General features: G+C 52.3%; 13 protein-coding genes across 13 annotated transcripts; 7 read left to right on the top strand and 6 right to left on the bottom strand.

The window, feature by feature from the left end:
• Nucleotides 1-933: 933 nt before the first annotated feature.
• COCSADRAFT_290520 (uncharacterized protein) lies at nt 934-1,490 on the top strand. Its single transcript, XM_007699006.1, has one exon. It carries the CDS (start codon nt 962-964, stop codon nt 1,274-1,276), a length of 315 nt encoding a protein of 104 aa, XP_007697196.1. The 5' UTR covers nt 934-961; the 3' UTR covers nt 1,277-1,490.
• A 1,410-nt stretch (nt 1,491-2,900) lies between these two features.
• Nucleotides 2,901-3,494, top strand: COCSADRAFT_23933 (uncharacterized protein; the record flags this gene model as incomplete). The annotated part of the gene is made up of 1 exon (XM_007698256.1): nt 2,901-3,494. One exon carries the CDS (start codon nt 2,901-2,903, stop codon nt 3,492-3,494), a length of 594 nt encoding a protein of 197 aa, XP_007696446.1.
• A 30-nt stretch (nt 3,495-3,524) lies between these two features.
• COCSADRAFT_136667 (uncharacterized protein) lies at nt 3,525-5,904 on the top strand. Its single transcript, XM_007699005.1, has 5 exons — nt 3,525-4,524; nt 4,573-4,704; nt 4,757-4,810; nt 4,860-5,033; nt 5,088-5,904. The coding sequence occupies exons 1-5, from the start codon at nt 3,943-3,945 to the stop codon at nt 5,514-5,516; spliced, it is 1,371 nt and encodes a 456-aa protein (XP_007697195.1). The 5' UTR covers nt 3,525-3,942; the 3' UTR covers nt 5,517-5,904.
• Nucleotides 5,905-8,081: 2,177 nt separating this feature from the next.
• COCSADRAFT_34357 (uncharacterized protein) lies at nt 8,082-8,554 on the top strand (the record flags this gene model as incomplete). Its single annotated transcript, XM_007698408.1, has 2 exons — nt 8,082-8,108; nt 8,162-8,554. The coding sequence occupies exon 2, from the start codon at nt 8,283-8,285 to the stop codon at nt 8,550-8,552; it is 270 nt and encodes an 89-aa protein (XP_007696598.1). The 5' UTR covers nt 8,082-8,108; nt 8,162-8,282.
• A 43-nt stretch (nt 8,555-8,597) lies between these two features.
• COCSADRAFT_168753 (uncharacterized protein) lies at nt 8,598-9,007 on the top strand (the record flags this gene model as incomplete). The annotated part of the gene is made up of 2 exons (XM_007699004.1): nt 8,598-8,916; nt 8,967-9,007. The coding sequence occupies 2 exons, from the start codon at nt 8,598-8,600 to the stop codon at nt 9,005-9,007; spliced, it is 360 nt and encodes a 119-aa protein (XP_007697194.1).
• Nucleotides 9,008-10,728: 1,721 nt separating this feature from the next.
• COCSADRAFT_290440 (uncharacterized protein) lies at nt 10,729-11,772 on the bottom strand. The gene has a single exon (XM_007699003.1). The coding sequence runs from the start codon at nt 11,694-11,696 to the stop codon at nt 10,887-10,889; it is 810 nt and encodes a 269-aa protein (XP_007697193.1). The 5' UTR covers nt 11,697-11,772; the 3' UTR covers nt 10,729-10,886.
• A 2,080-nt stretch (nt 11,773-13,852) lies between these two features.
• COCSADRAFT_34353 (uncharacterized protein) lies at nt 13,853-15,109 on the bottom strand. Its single transcript, XM_007698407.1, has one exon. The coding sequence runs from the start codon at nt 15,066-15,068 to the stop codon at nt 14,172-14,174; it is 897 nt and encodes a 298-aa protein (XP_007696597.1). The 5' UTR covers nt 15,069-15,109; the 3' UTR covers nt 13,853-14,171.
• Nucleotides 15,110-15,270: 161 nt separating this feature from the next.
• COCSADRAFT_168751 (uncharacterized protein) lies at nt 15,271-16,182 on the top strand (the record flags this gene model as incomplete). Its single annotated transcript, XM_007699002.1, has 3 exons — nt 15,271-15,573; nt 15,650-15,836; nt 15,893-16,182. The coding sequence occupies 3 exons, from the start codon at nt 15,271-15,273 to the stop codon at nt 16,180-16,182; spliced, it is 780 nt and encodes a 259-aa protein (XP_007697192.1).
• A 366-nt stretch (nt 16,183-16,548) lies between these two features.
• Nucleotides 16,549-21,358, bottom strand: COCSADRAFT_290415 (uncharacterized protein). Its single transcript, XM_007699001.1, has 3 exons — nt 21,108-21,358; nt 16,930-21,023; nt 16,549-16,862 (listed from the first exon to the last, which is right to left on the bottom strand). The coding sequence occupies exons 1-2, from the start codon at nt 21,195-21,197 to the stop codon at nt 16,941-16,943; spliced, it is 4,173 nt and encodes a 1,390-aa protein (XP_007697191.1). The 5' UTR covers nt 21,198-21,358; the 3' UTR covers nt 16,549-16,862; nt 16,930-16,940.
• A 941-nt stretch (nt 21,359-22,299) lies between these two features.
• On the bottom strand, nt 22,300-23,679 carry COCSADRAFT_290402 (carbohydrate esterase family 15 protein). The gene has a single exon (XM_007699000.1). The coding sequence runs from the start codon at nt 23,577-23,579 to the stop codon at nt 22,407-22,409; it is 1,173 nt and encodes a 390-aa protein (XP_007697190.1). The 5' UTR covers nt 23,580-23,679; the 3' UTR covers nt 22,300-22,406.
• COCSADRAFT_290401 (uncharacterized protein) lies at nt 23,680-24,206 on the bottom strand. Its single transcript, XM_007698999.1, has one exon. The coding sequence runs from the start codon at nt 24,072-24,074 to the stop codon at nt 23,781-23,783; it is 294 nt and encodes a 97-aa protein (XP_007697189.1). The 5' UTR covers nt 24,075-24,206; the 3' UTR covers nt 23,680-23,780.
• A 738-nt stretch (nt 24,207-24,944) lies between these two features.
• On the top strand, nt 24,945-26,322 carry COCSADRAFT_81759 (uncharacterized protein; the record flags this gene model as incomplete). The annotated part of the gene is made up of 2 exons (XM_007698998.1): nt 24,945-25,779; nt 25,838-26,322. The coding sequence occupies 2 exons, from the start codon at nt 24,945-24,947 to the stop codon at nt 26,320-26,322; spliced, it is 1,320 nt and encodes a 439-aa protein (XP_007697188.1).
• Nucleotides 26,323-26,468: 146 nt separating this feature from the next.
• COCSADRAFT_290383 (uncharacterized protein) lies at nt 26,469-27,168 on the bottom strand. The gene has a single exon (XM_007698997.1). It carries the CDS (start codon nt 27,065-27,067, stop codon nt 26,615-26,617), a length of 453 nt encoding a protein of 150 aa, XP_007697187.1. The 5' UTR covers nt 27,068-27,168; the 3' UTR covers nt 26,469-26,614.
• Nucleotides 27,169-27,198: the final 30 nt, after the last annotated feature.

The raw sequence follows: 27,198 nt of genomic DNA, 5'->3' as shown, positions 1-27,198 counted from the left end.
ATCCGGACCATTGTCGTCTGATGCTCATTGTCGGATCAACGTCGGAATTAGGCTTTGTTCCGGAGTGTTGGAAGCAGCAAGGGGTAAGTACGGTCAAGGTCTTCGAGGCCTCTTCCCTGCGCCAGCTTGTCCGGTGAGGAGTGACGCTGCACTGCGCGACAGGTGTGGGTGCGAGATCAGACATGGTTGACATTGGTCATGCAGCACAACATGAGGCCTCGGCGGTGTGCACGGCGTCAGACATGCGGTTGTTGACCTGCACAGCAATGGGGAGCCAAATCTACACGAGGGGTGGAGGAGCGGTGACATCTGGCTTGCCGGCTGGGACGTGGTTGTTGCTACTACTACTACGTCCGGGCATGATGCGGTGAGGGGATGTGTGACCTGAGCCATTCTCTAGGCGCCTAGAGAAGTACATGCGTTTGATAGATGCGACCATGGCCAAGGGCGACCGCATTGTCACCTACTGTTGTATGTAATGTGTGTATGTGTGTGGGTGTGGGTGTGCAAGTAAGTAGGAGGGCGGGGAACATGGTTCATCCACGTCGTCAGCGGGCGGGGAAGGACTCGGGCCTGTCCGTTTGGACACTTGACACTGCCGCTGCCTCGATCGTCTAACCCAGGTGAGCCTGACAGGATAAACAGTGCGCCTTGACGCAGCGGGTGGGAGATCCGTGTGCCCTGGAGAGATGGCCCTAACGACTGACGTGCATGCCATGAACTAGTGGAAAGCTTTGAGCGACCCGCCTGGGGAGCGAGCAAGCCTGTCCAGAGGGCTTCTGCAAGGATGACGGCCATGCTAGTGGGTGATCGCAGGTCGCATTTGCCCGAACAAGGGCCGCGGCTTCTTGCCGATGGTTCCGCGCACCGCCGCCGCTGCTGCCGTCCGCATCACCGCGCTTGGACCAGTGCATGATTGAAACATCGACTGCACGCTATCAAGTCGATTTGGATTGTCGTGATGCTGACCACAACGAGAGCTCGCGCCACCCTAGCTTCCGCAATACTGGTCCATTGGGCCCGTGGCCATGGCCGTTGTGCAATTGGCCTGCCAGCCCTATCCTCTCCATGGCCCCCGACGAGGAATCCTGTCCTTGGGGCGGCCATGTCACTCGACACCGCTGTCCTGTGCTTGTGCTTGTGCCTGTGCTTGTGGCCACGATACTCTACATACATGCATGCTGTCTGTATACTACCCACTAACGGCTCTCCAGCCTCCGCCGACGGCCTGCTGTTGCTGCTGCTGCTGCTGCTGCCGCCGCTCGGCAATCTCTAGAAGGGGGACATGTGGCAGATGAGGCCATCTCGCCATAATTCCAGTGCATGTTTGAGGCTACTGCAGGTCCACCATTCGGGATGCTGAATTTCCTAACAAATTCAGCCACTCATCCACAGCCGTCATAGCCACTGGGCCAGCAATACGCAATTGAGAGGAAGGGCCGTCAAGACAATAGGGACCCCTGTACTTGGTGCCATCGTGGCCAGCACCCGAGGTCCAAGCAGTGCCTCGCTAATCGGGGCAATGAAGGGGTCTCTGCAAGGCTCCCGTGTGGCACAGATTACATATTGATGCCAGCAGCTAGGTGCAGGATCCATGTCAAAGGGGGCTTGCCACTTCCCACGCGCATCTCAACACACGAACGGTGAGGCTAGGCGGACAAGTGAGGGGAGGGGGAGGGGGGTCTCATGCCAGAAGCAGCTTCGAGTGCATGTTATGATGATGTGGATGGCGACGCTACTTCACTGTGACCTTCTCGAAATCGGCATTTGCACAGGTCAAGGAAACTGCGTCTATGTTGCATGTCGCGCATACGCTTCACCATCTCTAGTTCGGACACAAACAGACAGACAGACAGTGAGTAAAAGTAGAGGGCTGGTATGAGCGCAAGGTCGGCATATCGGAATTCCGTGCTCGGTCAGAGCTCTCGCTTTAGTGTACGTCAATGCTATAGTAGAGTGATGTTGCAGATGGTTGAGCGTACATGGCATTAGCTTGGGATTGCAAATAGCCCATAGTAAAACGGTCGTAATCAGGCTGCCCGTGATCGCCTGCGACTATATCGGTACCCGCAAAATCCACAGGTCTGCTAATCGGGTAAGGGGGGAGATCGAGAACTGTGGTACTAGAGGCCGTTGGCTGCGACTTGAATCGCGCAATAGCGACGGTGCACCAGGCAAGAGTCGACGGGCAGGTAGCGGGGCCCTAGGGTATGTCGGCGACGATAACGCCATGAGAGATCTGAGTTCACTGGTGGAGACAGCTGATGGCGGGTTGCGATGGGGGGTTTGATCGCCTGTGATCCCCCGGCGTCTGTCCACTACTGACGCCCTGAGGAAGGTTCTAAACGTGGCCAGGACGCGGATAGAAGGGTGTAGCAGAAGCATTTCGACGTAATACTAACCCGAATCGAGGAGCATGGCTCCGTCCGGCCATGGCAGTGGGATGGATATCGTGTTTCACAGTTGTCGTATGGCGTGAATAAACAAATCGAGTTGGGGCGAGGACGACAAGACGGAGGCTTGGCGCAGGGCACGTGACGCCACCCACCTCCACGGCTGCCCCATCATTCCAAAACTTTGTCTGTCCGCGCAAACACCCATCTTCCAAACACCGACCAGTGCGTCGAGCACAGTTGAATTGCGCAACCAATGCCTTGAGCATCCGCGCTGATGGCGTTGTACGCCAGGGACCTCGACCTAGCGCCCAGGTGGGGCGGTACGGCCATCCACTGCCCCGTATGACAGTCGGGGGTTCCCATACAAGCTAAAGGCAGCTAACGTCAGTCGGGAAAGTTACAATCAACTTTACGTCCGGGCGGAACTACAGATTACCTAAGGTACTTCGCAGCCCGGGTGTGCAATTCGCGGGTGTCCTCTGATGAGCTTATTCGCTTTCTCCCATGATTGGCGCTCCGAGGGGGGCTTCATATGCGGTCCCGTCAACGCCCCGGGAAGAAGCGTCGACCGCCACGACGCCGGCCAGTGTTCGATGCAATAGCGCAAATCTGCAACCACGTGTGGTTGTACGGGACACCGAGGGCCGCGCTCGACACTACGCTGCCACACCAAAACGAGAGGCAAGCCACGATAAGCCTGCAGGCGATGATCCTCACTGGGATTCCCGACCAGGCCTGCCTAATTCCCGTGCCTGTCAGAGGGGTCGAACGCGCACACCACTGTCGAAACAGAGTGGCAATGTTTCGACAACCTCATACTACGCGCTGGAAACGTGTGTCAGAGCCGTGCCAGAGTCGCTGAGCGCCGTTGACCCTCCCTCATGGTCCACCGCCCCATTCAGTGCGTGGTTCTGGAGAGCTACCATGGCGATCTATGTTTCGCCCAATCGAGCGTGGCTTGGGCGGCCTCGATGGGACGACCCCCACACTGCACATGAGACGGCGACGCCATGGGTCTGTTCACACCTGGGACAGTACCCCGGTTCTGCCCTGAGGCTACATCCTGGTCGCATGTCGTGCCCCGTAACCCCCCCATAGCGCCCCCTGCCGGTCAGCTCTGCACTAGAACCACCATCCACCACTGCTTGGCCTGCATGCGAGAGCGATGTTCCTTGTCTCTCCTGCTGCAAGCATGTCCGCTCCAGTCTCTAGGCCACACGGGCTCCACAACAATCACCATCCTTGCTTTGCGGGATGCTCACAAGTGGTAGTGTATCGGGCTGGCCCATCCATATGTAAAGACCAAAAGGCTCCCCAATCCCAACCAGATCGATCGAACAAATCTACAATACTCCCACGTCATCCGATCTTGTATCTCCATCTCATCACACTGTTGCCATCTTGATACCCTCTTTTTTCAAAAAAGCTTCCGGCCCAAGCCGTACTTCCCACTTTCTCTCCTGCTTTGTCACCGCCCGTCTCATCCGCGGACTATACCCTCAGTACCTCACCGTCTACTCTGTGGTACCAGCTTCTTTCCCTTAGCATGGCCGCTGTTGTTGCATCTCATCAGTCTGGTCTTTGGCAAGAACGACGGGAACCTCCCTTTCAAATGCCCAACATGCACAGCTCTAGCATGATCTCTCAGTACGACACTTCGCGCGCCGCCACCAGCGCGCCAGTCTCGCGGAGCTTTCAGCCCACCTCCACACAAATGGACATGAGCATGCCTCTATACTCTTCCAATGGCCTCGCCACCTCCGTCCCCTACCAACCGGGACAATTCGCATACGACACTACGTCGGTGAACCCATATACTATGCAACAGCCATCATACTACCAGTCGAGTATCCCACATCCCGTGTCCTACCCACCGTCGACCGATGTTCAGCAACTTCCAACAGTACGAGATGGCCGAAATCTCTTCAACCCTCTGGTCAAGGCCGAAAGCACATCGCCTCTTCAGTCGAATCCGATATATGGCGAAACATCCTACCCAGCTGATGCTAAGCGTTCCAACTCTGTCCCGACAGAAGGCACTTCCGTTCACTTCTCTACCGATGTAGACACTCTGATGAAGGCCATCCAAGCAAAACAGACCACACCTTCCGAGCCAGCGGAGCCCAAGGTACGTACTCAGCACCGCTTGAAAGTCTATTGGCTAATCAGAAAGCAGGAGGACACCACCAAGCCTTCTCAGAAACCTCGCAAGCGCTACCAATGTACTGTCCCTAACTGCAACAAGAGCTTCTACCAGAAGACTCATCTCGAAATCCACATCCGCGCTCACACTGGAGCTAAGCCATTCGTAAGGCTCTTGCCACGTTCAAACATTTGCCCCGATCTGACCTCGACTGTAGAACTGCAAGGCCCCAGGTTGTGGACAGTCATTCTCGCAATTAGGTAACCTCAAGGTGAGTTCTTCCACTGCCACTCATCCACGTAACATACTAATATGACCAGACACACGAGCGACGACACACTGGCGAACGACCCTACAGTTGCGATATTTGTGGCAAAACCTTTGCCCAGCGGGGCAATGTTCGAGCACACAAGATTGTGCACCAACAAATCAAGCCCTTCACCTGCAAGCTTGACGACTGTGGCAAGCAATTCACTCAACTGGGTAACCTCAAGGTGTGTACTACTGAGAACACCTCGATCCTGCAATCAGGCACTAACAAAACGTAGTCACACCAGAACAAGTTCCACGCCACTACCCTCAGATATCTTACGACAAAGTTTGCAACCATCAGCATGGGCGATTGGGTGTCCAAAGAAGACAAGGAGCTCTGGGAGTACTTTGCATCTCTATACAAGAACTCCAACAAGGGCATCAAAGGTCGTGGCAAGGACAGGCGCATCTCAGCCATGTCATCGTCCGCCTCGTCTTATCCTTCATCGTACCCAGCCATGCCAATGGCCTCCATGTCCCGAAGCTATGGTGGATCTTTCCACCACAGCAGCGAACGCAGCAGCCGAAGCTCCTCCATGTCATCTGATACTATCCAGCGAGTGGACAGCGGATATGACTTCAATGTCCCCATGCCAACAGGATACCATCAACCTCCAGCCAGTGGATACGACGATATGGTGTTCCCGGAGCGCAAGCTATATTAAACATTTTCACGACACGGTTGCCGACTTTTACTATGGGCTGGGGGTTCTTGGGCACGGTTCAGGCGTTATGGGACATTGGCGCTGGTTTACAGTTGGGATTGGAGGCAACGGGTGATCAGTATCCCAGCTAGCGCAGCAAAGGGCACTGCCTTTCATTTCACATTGGTCTTTAGACGGTAGTCTCATGGCATCGCTACGTATTAACAGTAATGTCTTTCACGCATTTCCATGTATTCTTATGCGCTCATCGCAACCAAAAAAACCATGTATACGTATCAGAGCTAAGGGGTTTGCTGTTTGTAGCAGCGTGTATGCGCTCAACATTGTATCGATAGTTTCACAAGTAGGATAGCAATCAACTTGGGGTCGAACAAAATACCCTGTAGTCTGTTTGGTCTGATGGTGCGTTCCAGTCACGAGACTGGGGGCCCAGATGTTGCGTTGTGCAAAGACACTCACCGCTTGATGAGCAGTAGTGAGCTAGTTAAAGCCTACATACATACATTGCGCATGCTTGCTGCAAGACAATCCTTCGACCTCACCACAGCTGGCTTCCAGTCGCCACACACCACATCGTTTCTAGGGGGGGCATATGCACTTGGGATGTCGGCAACGGGAAGCGAGGTGCGCCCGGGGAGTTTAATTGTAGGGGGTGTGGCAGGATCAGTGACCTTGGGTACAAGAGTCCCGATTTCTGAGGGGATTGGACAGCGACAGGACAGTTTGCCGCGATGAAGTCAGCCAGTGTCAGTACGTGATTGGATGACAGTCTGTCCGCCTGTTCCGCGACTAAGACACAGCCTTGATAGGGAGAGTCACGTAGCGCAAGTTACATGGCAGTGCCTGACCAAGCCGCACGAAACGACCAGGTGGTCAAACCTTGCGTGAGTAACTTTGCAGAATCTGAACAGCTCAGCAGCAGTACGGATGCAGTCATCCGGTCATGTAGCAGAGACGCTGATGATAAAAGACACTGACTAGCAATCTCGTAAGGCTGGTAGCGAGGGGACTTTAGTAAGAGGGTTCCGTCTCCACCCAGAGTTGTGTCGCGGAACCTGGCATCAACGAGCTTGTTGAGCGCTCATTGGCCCGGCAGAAAAAGATGCTCATCCCGCACTCCCGGTGACAGCCAGATCTCAGACTAGTCCGCTTCTTGCCTCCAGTTTCAGGCCGACATGTACAAGCATGTCGATGGAGCCTTGCTAAAACGGCTGCTCCAAAGTGTGGCCAATGACTAAGTCTTACACTCTACGCCCTGGGAGCCGTGGAAAAATATGCTCCCCTCGCCTCCCCTAGTCGAGCAAGAGGCAAAAAGGAGGGTTCGATGTCGCCATCGTGCGGAGCATCGTCCTCACGATACGTCACGTTGGCGTTGTTATCTCTGGACCATGACGTTGGGAAACGTGATGACGATGCAAACGCCCAAGGGATTTGGGACAAAAGCCTCACTTTTTCTTATTTTAGCTTCAAGGCCTAATGTTCACGACCAAGGCCACGAAGCCACCGACAAAAGTCGCTCGACGGGTTGACACTTGATGCTTGACATTTGACACCTTGGCCCCTCCTAGCCATGATCAGCATCTGTGCTAGCTGTCGATCTCTTTTGTCTACGCAGGTCCAGAGCCTTTTGCTACCTGAGAGATGACGTCGTCGTCTGCGCCAACCCAGCCAGTCGCCAGCCTGGACATGGGGCGGGTGGGGATTTTTCCGCCTTTGGCAAGATAGATGACCATGAGTCGGGGTTGCGCAACGCGACCAGCAATCACAGGTACGTACATACTTACACATGCCTACATACAATAAAACGGATAGCAAGCAAAGTTTGGACCCGCTGTGGGGCACCGGGGCGGAGGGGCGGCGATTCAGAAGCACCACTAATAATCTACCTGGTCTATAGTTTAAGTATGCTCTACCGAAATCCTACTAGTGGTCAGCCTCCTCCTACCCACGTCCTTGCCCAACCTCACAAAAGTTACGCAAAATGGACGCGAAAGATATGCCTCAACCCGCCTCATCTACCAAACGGGGTTCGCGATGATATTTGCTCTGACTTCGTTTACGGGTGGGGGTGGGGAGGTTTGATTACGGTATTGGGCGGCTTGGCAGAATCAAGTATGTTGCGTTGCCCCAACCAAGTGTCACTGCTGGCGTTCTATACGCCACCTCGTGTCTCTCTCCTTCACCTCCTCACCCTCGACCTTCCCTTACCACCCACGCCTGATTACGCTATACGTACGAATAAACGCGCGTCCCCTGCCCTCTGCTAATTCGCCACGATTTTCCGGTGATTTTCCTGTAGGTCGTGCTGAAGCTCCGCAGCGGGCCGCTGTCGCAACCGCCCGCAAAGGTCGCCGGCAGCGCACATGCCGTCTGGGCCGGTGTCAATCATCAACGCTTTTGTAGACAAAGTCGCCGTTGGCCTTGTCAGAATGCCAGCCTTTGGCCTGCGTATCCCTGGCCGTTGGGTTACTTGAAACCCTTTGATTGCGGCTTACCTATTCGTCGGGCTCTCATTTCGCCCTGTCCCGTACCGAACCTAGTCCACCTGAAAGAGGGCCATCCGAGTCAGTGAAGGTTTGGTCCTGGGCACCTGTGAGAAAAGCCCAAGCCTTACTCGTGACCGCGGGCCTCACTCCGCTGACTAGGTATTTGAGTCGTGCCACAGGCGGGGCGGAACGGAGACCGAATGCGCTGAAGGCGAATGCGAACAAAAGGTGGGTCAAGTCCATCTCGAATCGGCTACGCAAACATCGCCAGTGTCAAAGTATGCAAACCAGTTTGGTTGTCACTAGTACTCCGCATTATGAACGCATTGCGCAGCCGGAAACAGCTGCTCCATGCACTGTGCGCCGTTCAGAAAACATGCACCGCTTGCAATTCAAAGGCTTTCTCGCAGCATTCGATCCATCACCGATCGCCCCGATCCTAGCAGCACCCCGGCCCCAGCTACCAATACTCTACTACATTGCTCTGCCTCTGCTTCTTGTTTGGACGTTGACCACTACACCGCGTTGGTACCCGCCTCTAGGTACATGACTCTACAACTCCACTCTCACGCTGCGAACCTGTGGCCTGAAACCTATGTCAAAAGTCACACGACGCCCATCGCCTTGCCAAATTGGTCACCTCTGGACTCTTGGACAAATTACAGGCACCGCATGCAATGTCGTTCTGCAGTACTTCTCCGGAGAATTGCGCGCAAAATGCAGGGTTTGTATGGCGGCGGAACAATATATCTTATGCATACTCGTTGCAGCGTGCCAAACCCTAAATGACAAAGGCCTCGAAGAATGTAGAAACAAGACCGCGCGCTATGGAAGCATCGTGATCGTCTTTGGTCGGCGAAGTGATGATCGTGGTCTGATTCATGAGCGCGTACATTATGCTCCCGACCATCTTGGTACGGACCTCCACCTCACTGTCTATGCACGTCTCACTTTGACAGTAAAGAAAACCTCCACCTCGACCCTGCCAAATTTCTTGCTACTTAAGTAATCAAGTGTTCGCCTTACACGTGGGCTTTGTGTAACGACTTTTCCTGCTTGGGACGAACCATGGCCGTTTTGGGACCGACGTGCAGTCGTGCGACTGCTTCATCCAACATGTCGGACTCGGAGGTTCACCAAGTCCAAGCTACACCACTTCTGGATTCCAACCCAACGTTAATTGGGTCACAGGCATAGATGCGTCATGCATCCATTTCCCTTCTTCACTGTTACGCTATCGCGTATGCGCTTTGCACCTCGTACTCGCATCTCCAAAAAAAAAGTTGAAGATGAGTTTATTGCTTCGGCCAAGTCCGCCTGTGTGCAGCTTTCCCTGCATTGTGGATGTCCCCGTTGTCATCGTCTTTTTGCGGACATTGCTGCGACTTGTCGACATGCCGACCTCAATTTTCGTACGTCTTGGCCTCCTATCCGCCTTGTCCTATGCTCCCGAACAGTTCCATTACCAATATTTCTGTGACTAGTGAAATCCTCTATAGTTCCAAATACATCCGGTTGCAATGCCCGACCTTCCTAGCAAGAACGGTGGCGGTCACACAGCATCTGAAAGCACGCCTGATGAATATGTTCAGGTACTTGTGAAGCAGGAGAACATCGGAACTAGTCTACACATGAAACGAGTGGCATGTACCTGCAGCACTTGTACAAATGAGCATGTGCCTGTCTGACAGTGGGTTTTCGTGGAATGATGGGAGCCGGGGCGTGGTGTGACTGTGATCGAGGCCTGCATATGATGCAGGAAGACTTTCGGAACGGGAAGCCTGAAAATTCAAGCGCAAAATTGTGGCTCAGCAACGAGAACAAAATAGGGGAAAAGAGAACTGGGGCTTGGCGAGAACGTGAGTGGAGTTACTTTGACGAAGTTTGACGTTGATGATGACGAAGGACTAATAGACCTACCGCCAACTGGGGCGGGAATCCATCGGCCGCTGCTGCCAATGGCTGACTATGAATTTGAAAGCGGTTTTGCGCATACAGACATCATCATTTCCTTGGACATGACGGTCACGTGGAAGAACACAGGTCGCAGCGCGCACCTCTACAGTCGTCACTGCAACATTGAACCCACGCGTTAATCATAACAAACCGACTTTCTCTCATGACCTTGTTCGATTTTGCTGGCGCTATCTAAGGGCCAATTGCACGATAAGCTTGTCACGTCATACTCACGACAGACAGGTCTTTCAGGCACTGTATGGTACCGGCCGTGCTGTCGAGCACAAGGAGCATGCATGAGCGGAACTTTCCATGTGTATCTCTAAGACGAATACCCATACCTTTGGTGCTCTATGTTCTGCAGCCTCTATGTCTATTCCTGCTGATACATCTGCTCTGCGTCGTTTTTGCCGCAGCATCATGACGGCACACGATACACGATACACGACACCCGACGAAACGAGACGACTAAATCGCTGTACAAGACTGCATCGCAATGCCAGCACTTCGTACATCTGTATACGTGGACCGTACATAGGGTATGTGATGACAGGAGTGCATTGCATACGTGGTTACCAGCACCACTCGACCAAAGACAATGCCCAAGCATAATCCCTAACAACCAGCATATACGAAATCAGCAGACCTGATGCCATGTACTACAGTAGATGCGTTGTCTTGCTCAGGCTGCAATCCCATGGTACGAGTGCACAGGGGCAACATCTTACTACCTCGGGAAGGAGCCATATGCCATTCTTGAGGCAAAAGAAAAAGGAAAAGGCAGCAAATCACATCCTAAAGGATACATGGCAAATCATGACTGGATGAAACTGGATATTTGAGAGACCAGGTACCCTTCCTATGCCTGGGCCCCGCGGACCTCTTTTCCGCAATGACTGTAGATCACAATGGGCACCACAGCAGCTCACTAGAGCAAAGCGCACAAGTACAACCCGCAGGTCTTCGGGTATGTACTCGTGCGTGTGCATGTGTGGGTGTGGAGAATATGGCGATGATGACACGCTGCATGCGCGTTGACATGCAGTAGCTGAGCACGTATGTACATGTATGTAGCAGCGGGGAAGAAGGGATCCACGCTGTGTATACAAGGCTCACTGCAGAAAATTCCCTTAGTCGCGAATCGACTGCATTCCATTCGTCTAATACTGCCAATACCTGCATCCTTTACTCTACGAAAACGCGATTTGGCCACACGAGCTGCAGGCAAGGAATCCTCACCGGACGAGATCTTCACTGCGACGTTTCCTGTCAAAACTGTCCCTGTTTGCTGCGTACCACACACATGTGCACTTTCCCCCTGTTTAGAGTTTGTAACTAGGGTACGTACATAGGACGTACATGATACAGCTGACCCTGACCCAGAAACTTTATTCCAAGATGAACAAGTCTGATCCTTACAAAGACAGGTAAGAAAAGAATAGCCTCCTTTTTCCACTTCCCCCCACACACACTTTCCGATCGGTACCGCCGATGGCCACCTGACCCTCGGAACGAGTCCCTCGATTGCCCTGCCAGCCGCCTGAGATATCCAAAAAATGGCGTAGACAAAGCTGAGTGGCCCCATGATCGCTGCACTGCTGTTGGCCACCAAGTTTTCCAATTTCCCTATTTGTATTATCGCCACTACCAGGCCTTGGAATCCATGGTACCGCTCGCCTGGGCCCCCTTGAACCAGTGCGGTAGTCAAAGAAAAGGCCTTTTTTTTGCGCATGTACATATGGAGGTAGGCTGCAAGCAGGCGCTTCTTACTTACCTATCGCTTACACATGTATGTACGTCTTGCCCTTTACCCGTACCAACCGCCTCGCTTAATACGTAGCGTAGCTCTTCCCACCTCCCCCCACCCCCCCTCGCCCATTCCCCACCGCCGCGTTTCCCCCCGCCGCGGCTGCCCAACCCCCTGCTGAGCTGAACTCTCTGTTCAACAGTTCCAACAGCCCCTAGCACGGCGGCCGCGCTTAGCGGCACGCCTCGGTACATTGATGCGACGAGCTGGGTAGAATCGGCCAACCAGGGACATGAACAAGTTTTCTTTGGTAGCCTAACGTTATAGCTGCATGTTTTGCATGCTCTGCTTGCTTGCTTACATACTTGCGTGCTTTGCGCACCTCCACTGTCTCTCTCTTTTCTACTAGCGGTGAAAGATTTACCCTCCATCTCGACTCTTTCGATCTACGTACCAGAAACTTGCAAGTGCCTGAAAATGCTGAGGTGTGATTGGATGAGATCGTTGTGGTGGTGGTGGTGGTGGTGGTGGTGTGGGGATAAGACAAGAAAAGCATCATTGGTCGTTTTTTGCTTTTTCCCCTCTTCTCCTGCCTCTCTCTCGCCTCTTTCCCATTTTAGCATTCGCGCGACAGGCGTTTGTGGCGGAGAACCAGGCTGTTGGAGCCAAGTCCTCCGATTAGTTTTCCGTAGGGATGGGGCAAACGAAGTGGTTTGCGTTACAAGGCTTCACATGAAGGTAACTGTTGCTGTTACATCTCTCTCTATCTCTCTCTCTCTCGTTTTTTTTTGCGCTCTTCACAAAGCAGAGTAAGATAGATTTCAGTACCGAAATAAGGATCATGCCTGTTACATTCCCAACTTGCATCTTACATGATATTACCTCTCTTCCTTCGTTGTCCTCGCATGTATTCACCGCTGATATGCATGGCGTTGCCAGACCACATGACCAGAAGCTTTGCTCTACATTACACACATATACGAATTTCTTACCCGCGCCTTTTTTTGTATGGATTGTTGAGATGGGTGTGTGGGTTTCTCAGCATTGTAAAATGTCTTTTGATTGTTTGGTTTTAGATGCGCGCAAACTGGCGGTGTAAAAGGTCGTTGTTCAATGGTTCGCTGCGGGATGTGGTTGGGCGTCGTTCATCGGTAAGGCGCATGCTAGGGCGCATAATGTTGCTGCGAGGAATACATATGTACGTGTGTATGTATGTACGTATGTATGTACACCTGTGTATGCAAGTGTCTTGCAGGGACCATGGTACTTGGGGTTTGGTGGGGTAGGTGTAACTTGTGCGTCCGGTGAGTAGGATGTTTGCGGTATTATTCGGTTTGTGGGGAGACGGTGTAGCGGTATGCCATGCAGTGTGGAGTGAGTTGGTGGCGGGTGGTGCATTGGGGTATGCTGGTAAGGCAATGTTGGCAGAATATGGGTTTTGGGTATGGCTTTCTTAGTAGCATGTGATTATGTGGGAGAGTGGAGGTAGAGTACGATTTCGGGACAAGCCGCAAGTGGGTACTTAGTTGGCGATTTGATCTCCTTGCTTTTTTGCTTATGTGGTTGATGCTTTTCTTCTTTTTTGATAAAGTATAGAAAAGAAAAGAGAGCAATCGTTAGGTTGTATTTGGAGGCAATGATAGGCTGTGCATTCTCTCTATACACGAGATTAGAAACATGCGTTAATATGCGTTTTTTATGTTGGGGGACTTTTCGTACCGTTTTCCTATCTTAACAATACACACAAAAAGCGTCAAGTTTGACATAGTGATCACAGAATTCTTATCGTGTGAAGAACGTGGGCTATACATCTTCACATATCACATTCGGGATAGTCATATAGTCATCTGGACATATGTTCTTGCATATATGGAACAACATCAATAGAGAAAAAAACACAACAATGTCTTCTTGATGCTAACCACGTTCTCGTGATGTTCATGTCATTGCTCCTTCACTTTATCATCTCGTACTTTACAACTACCCAACATACACACTATATGTACTCTTCACTTCTCCACGACATACTCTCATATCCTTCTATCCAGTAGATATCGTCTATGCCTTCAGCCTAGAGAACGAGAATACAATCTGAGGAAACCAGATTTCTCGTACATGTCTTGCACCTTTCTTCTAAATGAGATCAAACGCCCATCCACTTCATTGGAAAACCCATTGCGGCATGTTATTATCTTATTCTCCATTGCTGATACTCCTTTGAAGATTACTCCTCTTATGATTTGCGCATTGTGCACCATTCTCCTCTTCTCGTTCCCTCGAACTCTTCCTGCAACTCTCTACCATCTCGCACATCCACAATTGCTGGATACCTTGGCTCATAACCCACTCTCACGATAGTCCTTAACAAAAAGACGGCACACACAAAAGTAAGAAGTCTGCACCGCGCATAACCGTAAAATAACACATAATCAAATTCAAGGGTATCATTCCACTTTCATCACCATCTCACCTCTTCCCCTTCTTCCCCTTGCCTTTCCCCTTAGCCCCTCCACCACCAGTAATACTTCTAACATCCTTCTTACTCAAACTCAACGTACCGCCCCTAAACTTGCCTATACTCGGCCCACCGACACCCCTCTCCCTCTTCTTCTCCACCTTCTTGCCCGTCGACTTTTTATTTTCCCTTTCCAGCACAATACCTGCTTCCCTGGCGTCCGCTCTACGCTTTGCCTCCGTCGTGCGTGCCTTAAGCTCCATGTGTTTGCGCTGGGCCATGGGCATCTTTTTCTGAGTGAAGATGGAGCTCTTTGCACCGAGGGATTGGAGGTGCAGGTCCATTGATTTGTGGCGGTCGACACCAGTGGTGGTTAGTGTGTTGGGGGTTGAGGTTCCGGAAGAAGAAGTGGAGAGGAGGTGGGATTCGCGGAGTAATTTCTGGAGCGCGAGGTCGTTTTTGAGATTTGTGGCTTCGGTTGTGTCGGTGTCTTCGGTCTTTTTGTTTCTCTTCTGGGATAATGAGGTACTGGTAGATTTCGAGGCTGAGGTAGGCGGTTTGGAGGACATGAAGGCCTTCATTTCTGCGCGCTCGGTGTCGTCGAGTTCGCGATGTGGGTCGTGGTATTCGATTACTTCGACGTCGTTTTCGTTGTCGCTGATGCCTGACCAATCTGACTCTTCCTCGTCTTCTTCTTCATCCTTCTGTACAGGGGGCTCTTCAATCTTGAGTTTCTTGGGATCTGTCGGTAGAGGCTTAAACTTTGCTTCGAAAGCGCGGCGAAATACTGCTTGGAGATCCTCTGCACCAGAGTCGTCGCTCGAGCCTGACGAAGGCGATGGTGACCGCGATTCTTGCTCGAGTTCGGCGCGTGTGACGCGCTTTCGCTTTCCAAGTGCTGGAGCCATAATTTTATCGTGAGGTGTCGTAATTTGGCTCTGAGAAGGCGGTGATGGCAATGCGACGCGGTGCGACAGAATCTCGAAAAGTTTCGAGCAAGGGACCTCACTAGCGCCAAATTCGGTTCGGACCTCCGTCTCTCTGAACCCCTCCCCCGCAACACCAAACGGAACATATCCAATTCACCTTTTTCTTACTCGCAAACACATTATGACGCGCTTCCGCCCCTGTATCGACCTGCACGCCGGCAGTGTCAAGCAAATTGTCGGCGGCACACTCAACACCACGACGCCCGACGAACTAAAAACTAATTGGACATCATCGCACCCCTCAGCATTCTATGCCGATCTCTACAAAAAGCATGACCTAACCGGCGCACACGTCATAATGCTCGGTCCCGGCAATGATCAAGCAGCGCAAGAAGCGCTCGAGGCATGGAAAGGCGGCATGCAAGTTGGCGGCGGCATCACCGAGCAAAACGCAGCCGAGTGGATTGCAAAAGGCGCGGACAAGGTGAGCGGTATACGCGCAATTGGCCAGAGGAACGGGAACTTGAGTAAAGACCCTGAGGCTAATGGAAGCGCAGTAGGTGATCATAACATCGTACCTTTTTCCCTCGTCAACTTTCTCCATGGACCGCCTGCAAGCTGTACTGAAGGCCCTCGGCAACGACAAGTCTAAACTCGTCATTGATTTGTCGTGCCGGAGGAAAGATGATAGATGGTTCGTTGCCACGAATAAGTGGCAGACGATTACTGACTTTGAGCTGAACAAAGGTCAGATCTGGATTCTCTCCATCTAATATTAACCTGAAGCTGATGGAAAACTACAGAGTCGATAGCCCTCCTCGAACCTCACTGCAGCGAATTCCTTATCCACGCCGCAGATGTTGAAGGTCTACAGCGAGGCATCGACCACGAACTCGTTGCTAAGCTAGCAGAGTGGTGCAGCATACCGGTCACGTATGCAGGAGGAGGCCGCTCACTCGACGACCTGGAACTCGTAAAGAAGCTCAGCAACGGCAAGGTCGATCTCACCATTGGCAGTGCCCTCGACATTTTCGGCGGTTCCAGCGTCAAATTTGAAGACTGCGTAAAGTGGAACGCCGCGCAGCAGTCGTGAAGCCAGTATGCTTCCGACTCAGAACATCTAGAGAGACGCATCACTCTTACACACAAATACCACTACACCAAAGGAATTGCAAATATCATACATTCTCCTTTTATCACTCTAGAACCTCAAAAGACACTGAAAGCCTTGTGGTCCACAGAAAAAGAGGGGGGCTACAAAAGCTACCTTTGAAAAAAAGACAGCCTACAGTAGCCATGCAATCAAAAACTCCATTCAAGAGAAGAAGAAAAAAATTCCCAAATCCCCCCCCGTGCTGCACCTCCTCCCAATAGGACCCCCCTTTAGAATCGTGTCACTCAGTCAAAGCGTACCAAAGCCCCCCTTCATTCCTTTGTTTCCACCGCCCATGAGCTTGGAAGTGAATAAAAAAGCAGTTTATTGCGCCCGTTCTCGTGCAAAAGAAGAAAAAACGTGTTCAGCGTCTTAGGAAGTTACCCAGGACACTCTGCTTTCTTCTGTCCTTTTTTGTTTGATTTGATTGTCTGTGATGTGTCCCCCAGAGATCCGTTTTGGCAAAAACGATACATTCCACGCGTGTAAAATCTCAAGAAAGAGAGAGAGAATAACGACATAGAGAGAAAAGTGTAATGGAATCGAAAAAAGGACGTTGGGATATCGAGCCGGGGACATGGGGAGGAGCTACGTGTGTATGAAAATTATGCCCGTTTTATCTGGGGAGGAGAGTCAGCAAATGTGTGCGAGAAAAAAAGAGTATATATTGCTCAAGTATTAACGTACCATCTTTCCTTTCAAACTCCAGCCCGCGGTGTGCCAACCGCGCTCGTCATTGCCGTGCTGAGGCCGCCCTGAACACTGCTTCCATCATCATAATCTTGCCATTCTGGATACTCTGCCGTCACCTCCTTCAGCTTGTCGAGCGCAGTCTGCTCAATGAGATTGGCATCCGCAAACAGCAGTGACGTGTCCTCGTTGTAGGTCCGGCAGTTGTTACAGAGCAAACCCAGATCTTGACGGAACTGCTTGACGGACTGGTACTCCTTCTTGTTGATCTTCTTCTCAATCTGCTTCATGCAGATGGGATTCTTGATCAGTTGGTAGTAGTCTGGATAATCCCATTTGTCTGGTAGCTCAATGAAGGGGTCGATGATGCCACGGTTTGGAATATTGGGATCTGACGACTCTTCTTCAAGATCGTTGAGCGCTTCGTAGACGACGTTAACAATCTTTTGAAGAGATGCTCGTTGATCAGGCTGCAACATGTCTTTGCTAGGCGCCGGTCGTCCTCGTTTCCGTGGTGTGGGTTCAACGTCGAGTGAGGCTTCATCTGCTTTGCGCTTCTCGGCCTTTGGCTTACGGCCTCGCTTCTTGGGTGCAGGCTCCTCGGAGCTGGCTCGTGATGGTGCTGGCGACTCCTCATCGCCCCGCCCACCCTTGTTCCTACCCCGTTTGGCCATCTTCGCCTCCTTGCGGGCAATAGCTGCTTCTATTGAATCATCGTCATTGTCAACAGCCTCCAGCCATTGTTCTTCCGTCAGACCGTCGTCATACTTGACCCGTGTACGCTCTCGAGCACCACGGCCAGCAGGTGTATCATCCTTTTCGTCGACGATGGGTGCCTCTTCGTTAAGATAGATATCTGGCAGTTCGCTCTCGCCAATCAAACGACCTAGAGGCTTACCAGGGCCGTATGGATCCTCGGCAATACGCTTTCGGTCCATTTCCTGGAATACCACCAACTCATCCTCGTGTCGCATCATGATCTGGTTCAGGTCGTCATCGTCCATTTCCTCTTGTTCAAGGCTTTCGGCTGCTTCAGCGGATTCCAACATGATACGCAACATGGCGTCTCGCTCGTCATCTTTAGACTTGTTGTCGAATTTACCAGCTTGAATGACCTTGCCGTCCATGTCCAACTTGTAGTTGGCTCGCTCGAGAATCTTCTCTTCTACCGAGTTGGATGTAATCAGACGTAGAATGCGGACCTCGTTCTTCTGACCAATACGATGGGCACGATCTTGGGCTTGCAAATCCTGGTGAGGATTCCAATCCGAATCGTAAATGATGACGGTATCAGCAGTCTGAAGGTTGAGACCGAGACCACCAGCACGCGTGGACAGTAGGAAACAGAAGTAGGGCGAATTGGGCGCGTTGAACAGCCTCAGCAAGTCTGAACGATCGTCTGCCTTTGTCGCACCGTCCAACCGCAGATACTGCATGCCCCTGAGTCGTAGGTAATCCTCCATGATGTTCATGATCTGAGTCATCTGGAAGAACATGAGAACACGATGACCGGTAGCCTGGAACTTGGGCAAGATTCGATCCAGAAGCTCGAATTTACCAGCCGAACGCCACAGGAGATCATTAGTACCTTTTGTGGGGTTCATGACATCCTCAACCTCTTCAAAGACGAAAGGATGGTTGCAGAGCTTTCGCAGTTGCATAAGCATATTGCTCAAACCACGCATACCAGTCTTTCCACCTTTGCCATCGCTGACCATAAGGCGGTTGTGAGTGACGAGTTGCTTGTACAGCTTCGCTTGGAGAGTGGAGAAGTTACACTTGATCACACGTTCGGTCTTGTCTGGGAGGTCCTTTTCGACATCGCGCTTCAGACGTCGGAGCAAGAAAGGCCTAAGAACCTTGTGCAGACGACGAATAACGAGCAGCTGCTCTTCTTCGGTGAGCTCCATCTTATCTTGACCTCCGGTATTCGCAAATGGCGTGTTGAACCACTCGTCGAACGAGGTAGCTGACTTGAAGATGGTAGGGAGAACGAAGTTGAGCATAGCCCAAAGTTCCGTCAGGTTGTTCTGCAGGGGCGTACCTGTCAGAATGAGACGATACCGCGTTGAGTAGTATTGTGTGATGGTCATGCTGAGCTTGGAACCAGCGTTCTTCATACGGTGACCTTCGTCGACAATCATGTGAACCCACTTGATCTTGCTGAGAATCGGTCTGTCCTTGATGATAAACTCGTACGTGGTGAGCAGGACCTGGAACTGACCCCAACGAATCTGTTGCTGGTACTGCTTACGCGCGTTCGGAGGACCCTTGTACACAATCTTACTAACGCTTGGCGCCCACTTCTCGAACTCGTTGGTCCAGTTGGTAAGCGTACTCAAGGGGACAATAACTAGGTAAGGTCCAGGTTGTCGCTTCTTCTCGATCAGGTATGTGATCAAACTGATTGTCTGAATGGTTTTTCCGAGACCCATTTCGTCTGCAAGAATACCGTTCAAATTGTTGTTGTACAGGGATATCATCCACTGCAGGCCCTTGAGTTGGTATTCCTTAAGTGTACCTCCGACGAGGTTGGTGGCCTGTTCAGTGACCTCCTCCTTGATGCGGTGAGCAATCTCATAGTAGTCGGTCTTTCTCTTGCCCGGTCGATCTTCGTTGTCGGACTCTTCACTGCTGCTCTCCTCCTCAGGCTCGTATGAGTTGTTTGCAGATCGCTGCTGCGCCTTGACAGAGTTGGCAAGCTGCTTCAAGAATCCATCGGTCTGCTTGAGAAGGTGCGAAATACGAGTATCCTTGGCTTGGCCCAAGAGCTTGAGGTAAGTCTCTTCGTCGTTGGACTTGAGCGCCTGCAGACGCTGTTTGGCCGTTCGCTCGATACGCTTTTGTTCTTCCTTCTCGATGTTCTGGTGGGTCGAAACCATGGTACGGCCGAGCTTCTGCAGACGCATTCGCTGAGCCGCGCCAGATTCTTGTAGTTCGGTGCGATGCTTCCGGATGGCATCGATGAACTCGTGGTGCTTCTTCTTTTCCTTGGTCTCGCGCGCATCGCGTTGCTGCTTCTCGAGCTTCTCGGTGAGACGGGCTTCGCGCATCGATTGCTTCTTGAGACGGCGGTAGACAGTTCGGTTAGCAGTCATGGCGAGGTTGTCAGCGTGAATCATTTGCTGGGCAATTTCTCTCCGCAGTTTTCGTTGCTTCTCAAGCAGATTCAGCTTCTTCTGCTCAATAACAAGAGCCAACTTGACCTTTCCGTCATCTTCGGGAGTGTCGGTCTTGCTGGTATCCCATGAGCCGATGTTTGCATGCATCTTCTCCAGCTCTGCTTTTCTCGCGGTAAGGCGGTTGTAGAGAAGGATTTCGCGCTCCTTGCGCAATTCTTCCATGCTTTGCTGTACAGCATTGATGTCAACACCTTGTGGCATGATTGTCGCGAGGTAAGGCCGGTTCTTGCGCTGTGTGTGGGAAATGTAGTTTACGTCTCGGAAGACTTCGCTACTCCAGGGGTCGATGAAGGTATCCGGAAGACGAGGCAGTGTGCGAGTCTCTTGTACAGCGCCACCCACGGCACTTGAGGTGCTGCCGGCGCGAGTGGCGTTGTCGAGCATCTGAGAAGCAGCTGCCACAGCCTCAGTCGCATTCTGAGGCTTCTTTGTCTGGTGGTGGCCAAAGATTTGTTGCTGCATATTTGAAGGCAGAGGGAGACCCTTGGAGAGGTGTTTGAAGGCTCCAATCTGAGCACGTAGCATCAGAAGCTGGTCTTTCGACAGTGCCATCGAAGCATTGTTGGCCGATGTGGGTGTATGTCCATCGACTAAAGGGGCCTGTCCTCCAGTAGTTGCAATCTGCATTGTAGACGTTGGTCCAGTCGAGGCTGGTGCAGATACGGCAAGTTTGCCGTCAACAGGCGCAACTGGCTTTGCACCATTGAGCATGCCCGTGGCAGCGCCGTTTTGTAGCATAGCCTGTGGGTCCACCTGGCCTTGCTGACGCTGCTGCATCTGCTGTTGTCGGAGCATCTTCTGTTGCTGTTGATACTGATTCTGCTTCTGAACCATTGTGAGGAGGTTGCGCGCCTTGATGAACTCGGGATTGGACTCGGAGACGCCTTGTTGCTTCATCGCAGTATAGCGCTAGAGACGGTGTTAGCAAAGCCGACATGCGTGTGAGAGTGTGATGGATGATGGCACTCGAGCTGTCGTGGGCGAAGTACGTACCTGGAAGACATGCTGAATCTGCTCGCGGGTGATATTTGCCGGGAGCTGGCCCTGGCCGGGCATCTCAGGGTTAGTCTGAACTGAAGCCATGGTGGGCTACGGTCACGGTGTTTGTGCAAATGCGCAATCGAGGGCTGATGATAAGATGTTAAGTCTGAGACGCGGTCGCCGCACGTGGTCTGGGCGCCGGAGCTCGCGCAAGTATGAGGGAACGACAGTCGAGGGGTGTGTTGTGGCGCGTGTAGCGGTGTTCTATGACATTATCGGGGGGAGTGGTGGTGGCAGAAGCCCTTTTGAGGATGAGGCCGATGAGAGACTCTCGGGAGTCCGCCCGTCGCAGAGTCGCGTCGTTCCAGGAGGCTGAAGCGGAGCGCGCAATTTGCGAGTGGCGGGTGGCAGGGGCGCAGGCGCACTCAAAAAGGGCCAGAGACCGCAGTACGCGTCAGGAACAGCGTGTTGCGGGGATGGAGAGATGCTGGCGCAAGTCTTGGTGATATCGGGATGGGTGGTGAACGTCTGCGAGGTCTCTCTAGCCTGAGCGTTTGTCCGCGCGCAAAGGGAGTTAGCGGCTTGGCAGGGTCATGTGATAAGGATGCGAGTGGGTGTGGCGGCCGTAGGGCAGTGGTGTCGTCGCTGCGACTCTTCGACTTGATCTCAGTCGCTCTGTTCACGCTCACGCTCACTGCACGTCGGGATTGTGGGGTTGAAGACAAACAACGCGCTTGACGTGGGCTAGTGCCGAAATGAGCCACCGCTTCGGAGGCGCAAGGAACGAGTGGAGTGCCACATCCACGACCCCTCCAAACTTGTTACCACGGCCCAGCCAAACATCAAACTCGTCGTTCCACGCTCCGCTGATCTGGTGGTAGGAGCATATCTACTCACAGGGGCCCTTGCATGCTTCCCGCGCACCCTCGTCCTCTATCGCGCTCCTCATAGTTACTTCACCGGCCAGATGAGCCTTGGTGGTGAGATCTCAAAATTTGCCCTGTGCGACAGCGTGACATACCACATGCATCAACATCTATTCCTTCATCGAAATATATCGCCTGAGCATACAAAAACACGACTTTTGGTTTTTTGATACCCTTTCGCTCCTCTGTCGCCAGGTGGCGTTTGCCAAGAAATACTGCTTATCCCACGCTCCCGATATTGCAGCTGACCAAGCTCTCGGCACCCAGTATTTGGTTGTGGGAGGAATGTTATTAACTTTGCAAAACTGGCCATTGAATTGGAATTGTTCTACATGAATACATTCATATCCCCAGCCCCAGCCATCTGAGTTCCCACCCGTGCATCCTAAGTGAGCGTAGGTGCGGTCCAGTCGATGTATGTCGCAACATCGGCACCGGACGGGCCCTTTTCGATATTAGTATTGGCACTCTGGTTTAACAGAAACTTGTTTATAAAGGCAGTGAGATCAGCCTGTTGGTTGGACGGAAACTGGCAGTGGTTGTGGTTGCCAGAGCCTGTGAAACCCATGTTGTCCGGTACACCAAGAGCCCTGTAGATGAGGCGGCCAGCCTTCATGCAAGCCGTTGTCGCAACCGGGCCCAGCCAGTCGATTTCATTCTCTATAACGAGCAGGCCGCGAGGAGCAACCATACCTGCAAGCTGATGGTGGTCGGTAGCGAGTGTGTTGGACCGTGTGCTAAATGCATTGAATCTGGGAGAGAACCAAACATTCTCGGTAACAATCTGGCTAGAAGTCTGAATGTTCTTGCCCTTGGCTTTCTCCGAGTCAGAAATGCGCCAACAGGCAGCACCGCCAGATCCAGATTCTTGGGGTAGCCCGAGAGCGATACGGTTAACGAGGGCGGCGGCGACAAATGCACCCTTGCCATTCCGGGAACATCCAGTAACCCCGACGCGCTTGGGGTCAATGCCGGCGCCGGGAGTCGCCTCAAGAGCATCTATGATACGATCGACACCCCAGGCCCAGGCAGTAAGAGCACCTGCACTGTGGCTGGAGCCGTATAGATCATAAAACTTGCCTTTTCCACGACTGCTTTGGCTCTGCTGCTGAGCGATCTCATCGTTGTTGAAGGTGATGGTAGCAACCTGGCTGGGGATGGGGATACTGGGAGCGCCATAAGCGATAATGGCGGGGAAGGGACCACTGCCACTGGGTTTCTTGATTGAGACAGAGAATGAGACAGATTTTCCGCCCTCACTTGAAGTGATAGAGAGGGATGATCCCGAGAAGCTAGCAGTGACAGTTGAAGGCTTCTTGGGAAAATCACCAAGCTCTTGGTTCTGCAAGGCAGCGCTAACCTCTTTGTTCTTGCAGGCAAAGTCTTCTTTGGTGACAACAGACCTTCCGTCGAAGAACTTGAAAGGATTCGGTAGTTTGGAGTTGGCGGTGCTAGGAAAAGTCGATGGGACGGCGCATGCTGCCTCTTGGCGTTGCTCAAGCAGAGGCGTCGCAAGAACGGCACTAGAAAGGAGTGAGAGGGCGATTAAATACTTCATACTGAATTTTGAGGGCGCGCAAGACTCGTTTGTTCTGAACGCGGGCCTTTTCGAGAGCCTCTATCTATTATATATTGACTATTCGCTCCACAAACACTCCACATCCCCGCAGGAAGTTGACGATCTTAAATGAAGCGATATAAATGAGCAGGTCATACAGGGTTAATACGATGTAATTAAGGATACATATCTCGTTGAATGTCAGTAGCCATCCTTACTGTCACGCAAATGCGGAATCGTGGTAGGTGGCATGGGGGGGGGGAAGCCTGGGTGCGAGTCGTGCAAGATCCTGTTCCTTGAATGATGGAAAAACCAATAACGCCCTCTATATTTGGCGTCTTCCATTGGTATGTAAAAGCTCCTTTGAGCCGCGAGGGGGCGGACTCGCACTTTAGCATCCTTGGCTAACAGTTTTCCCGAAAGGGAAGTGTCTCCACTTGACATGTTTTCGGATGCGGGTGTCGAAGACCAATGTAGGGAGAATGCAGTTTGCATAATGCCCTTTCAGGGTTTAGAAATGGGGTATCGCCATAAGATGGTGCTTCATTGGGTGTAGGATGTAACAGCCACTCTACCAACCCTAGCTCGCCCTGAAGAGATGATGGATATTATGATGCCGGCTCTCCATGACCTTGTGGGGTGCGGTGGGGCATTTGTTGAAGTGCCGTTTAGCCTGTCCATCACCTTGCGATTTTTCCGGCAGTATACGATCGGTATTCTGAATCCTCTCTTGAAGCTTCTGATGTTGTTCTGAGGATGTTCAGAGGCGGGCCAGGTCGGCAGCAGATAGTATGTATATCGTATGTTGCATGGTGCCTCGTTTCAATCTTGATAGGATCTGATGCAGCGTTGTCAGTGCGTACAATATCAAAAATGTGCCGACATGAACATGTGGAAATATTGCGGGTGAATTTGTAAATGCTCGCTCGCTAGTATGAAAAGTGTTGAGCGCAGAAAATATCGAAGGAGGAAGGAAGGAGCGAAACGTGAGAGATAGCCAGTCCGTCGCGCTTACCAATTCTAGTGCTAGTGGTATGCTGGACTTCGGCACCCCTCTCACGTTCAATCGGATGTCTCAGGCCGGTACATTGAGACCCGTAGACGAACAAATGAAGCTTAGTTATAAGATAAAGCCCTGCATTCTTACGGGAAACTTGTCAGAAAAATCATCATCGATTTGCCTAGTCAGCATTCAGGAGAAAGAGAAGGAAGCATACTGTGCACTCTGACTGGATAGATCGAAACCTGGCTTACCAAGCTGCCCAGCCCTCATTGGCTGGCAGCCACCGTTCTCTGTATACATCTATATATCCTGGCGAAGTGGTGTTTTCCCCACTTGACAAAACAAATTCAAAGTCGGCCAAAATGACGGGCGAGCGACAAGCAGCAGATGCTATTCGATTTTATGATTCGAAATCATGGGATTACGACGCGACATGGCATAACGACTTTACCAAACGGTTCATATCCTATCTGGACATACAACCTGGGCAGCATGTACTGGACCTCGCATGCGGAACTGGACTCCTTACTTTTCGCGAAGCAGAGGCTGTGGGGCCACAAGGTCACGTTGTAGGAGTCGATGTCACGCCTAGTATGCTTGCGGTCGCTACGCATCGAAAGACGCAAGGGGGGGATAAATATGCAAATACTACCTTTCTCAAGGGCGACGTGTTACACTTGGATGAGACGGAAGAATTAAAGGGGAAACAATTCGACGTCATCACAGTAGCTTCTGCGCTTGTCTTGTTTCCTGACCCCAAGGCTGCTATGGAGCACTGGACGGAGTTTCTGAAGCCTGGGGGTGTCATGGCAGTGGATGCGACGCATCCGAGGAATTTAGTGTCAGGCATGGTTCTCGAGAGGGTGGCGCGCAGACTGCAGTTGCCGATCCCATATAACCGCTCGTGGAGCAAATCAGAGGACACTCTGAGGAAGACAATGGAGTCAGCTGGTCTAGAGGTGGAGCAGGTATTTACAGTCGAGAACCAAGCCGGGTACGGCCGACGCTCGTATGAAATGGAGCAATGGGACGACTTTTTTGTCGAAAATGTAATTGTCAAGGACGTTGCCAGGACGTTTGCGAATAACGACATCAGGAGAAAAGCACAAGGGCTTTACAAAGAAGAGTGGGAGAAGCTGGCGATAGACGGCAAGGTCGAAGAGGTGGACTCGGTGTTTCTGGGTATAGCGCGGAGACGTAAGTAAAACCCATGCAGCTGCACTTGAGCCAATGGCGGGCTGACGCGACACTGAAGCTGCCGACGGATCTCGATATGTCGCACAAACAATTAAAGACGACGTCGTCTTCTCAGGTGGGTGCCGGTGCGGTGGTGTACAATACACATCGAGCGCGGCGCCTTCGGGCATCATCATATGCCACTGCCGAGCGTGCCAGCAGCTGTCAGGCTCTGGATTTCTCGCGTTTACACGAGTATCGTTGAAAGAGGTTAGGTTCAATCAGGCGAGCACACGCACGAGTCTACAACTTTCTAGCGTTGCCGAACGAACCTTTTGCTCGGGGTGTGGGGCACCGATATCCATGACATATTCTTCAGACCCTGAATGGCTCTATCTGTGCATGGCCACGGTCGATCTGGAAAGCCTAAAGACGGAGACGACGCCAAAGGTGATCAAGCACATCTTCCTGCGGGAGAAGGCGCCTTGGGTGGTGCTGCCAGAAGACGGGACCGAGCGTTGGGGCACGTCAGAGGTAGCACACTATCTGAACCAGAAGTCGTAGAGCCGCATGTGTGTACTGCACACACAACTAGCGAGGCAGATGGCGGTAAGGGAGATGGGGAGGGATGGTGGAGTAGCTGCGCCAAGTGGGACTGGATGGATCCATGATGAACCCCTACTTCGGTGCAGGTAGGGAGTGTAGACATGTTGAGCAGCCGGAATGCAAAAGAAGTCGTTTTGGTGTTTGCGAGAGGATGCTACAGGCAGGGTATGAGGGGGCCAGGCCAGCAGCAGCAGCAGCTGTCACAGAAATGTTTCCCTGGAGAAGAATGTTTCCAAACACGCGTTGCGTGTCATTGGCCGGCGACACGTTGAAACCGAACGGCGGGCCAAGGCATCGAGGGAACCGGCAGAGGGCCAAGGCAGATGGTTACAAAGACGCCCTGGAGAGAACCGCAGAGTTTGAAGGCGGCTGCAGCGTGACTGGAGCGGCGCCGTGCATCCAGGGTGCGCGATTGGTGCGAGGTGTGTATCGCAGGTGGGTAAGCCTTGTATACGTGTTGCGGTGTGCGAGCATGACGGGGCGGGCTAGCCGTCCCAGCCTCACAAAATGCGACTCCCGGCCACCTTAGTTTTCCTGCCCCTCGAAACATTTGTACGCTGCACAAAATCCTCGCCTGCTTCCTTTTCCAAACCCTGAATCCCAATTCCCTCTGCTTTTGGTGCGACTGTGTCTGTAGCGACTCGTCGCCGCTGTCCTGCACCAGCTGTTGAGCCCTTGTACCCCACCCACCACCGTCCCTCATTGCTCCTTCATCGGCCCTATCCGCCGCCCATCGCTCGGGCTGCCCGCTGCCCTCACGCCCTCACGCCCGTCCCCTTAGGCGACGAGTCGAGGCAGTGTTTCGCAGCAGCACGCGTATAGTCTCGCTGCCGA

The sequence above is a fragment of the Bipolaris sorokiniana genome (genome assembly GCF_000338995.1).
Source record: "Bipolaris sorokiniana ND90Pr unplaced genomic scaffold COCSAscaffold_3, whole genome shotgun sequence".
Taxonomy (NCBI): Eukaryota; Fungi; Ascomycota; class Dothideomycetes; order Pleosporales; family Pleosporaceae; genus Bipolaris; species Bipolaris sorokiniana.
Note: the sequence above shows the minus strand (reverse complement) of the source record. Positions and strands in the feature narration are given on the sequence as shown.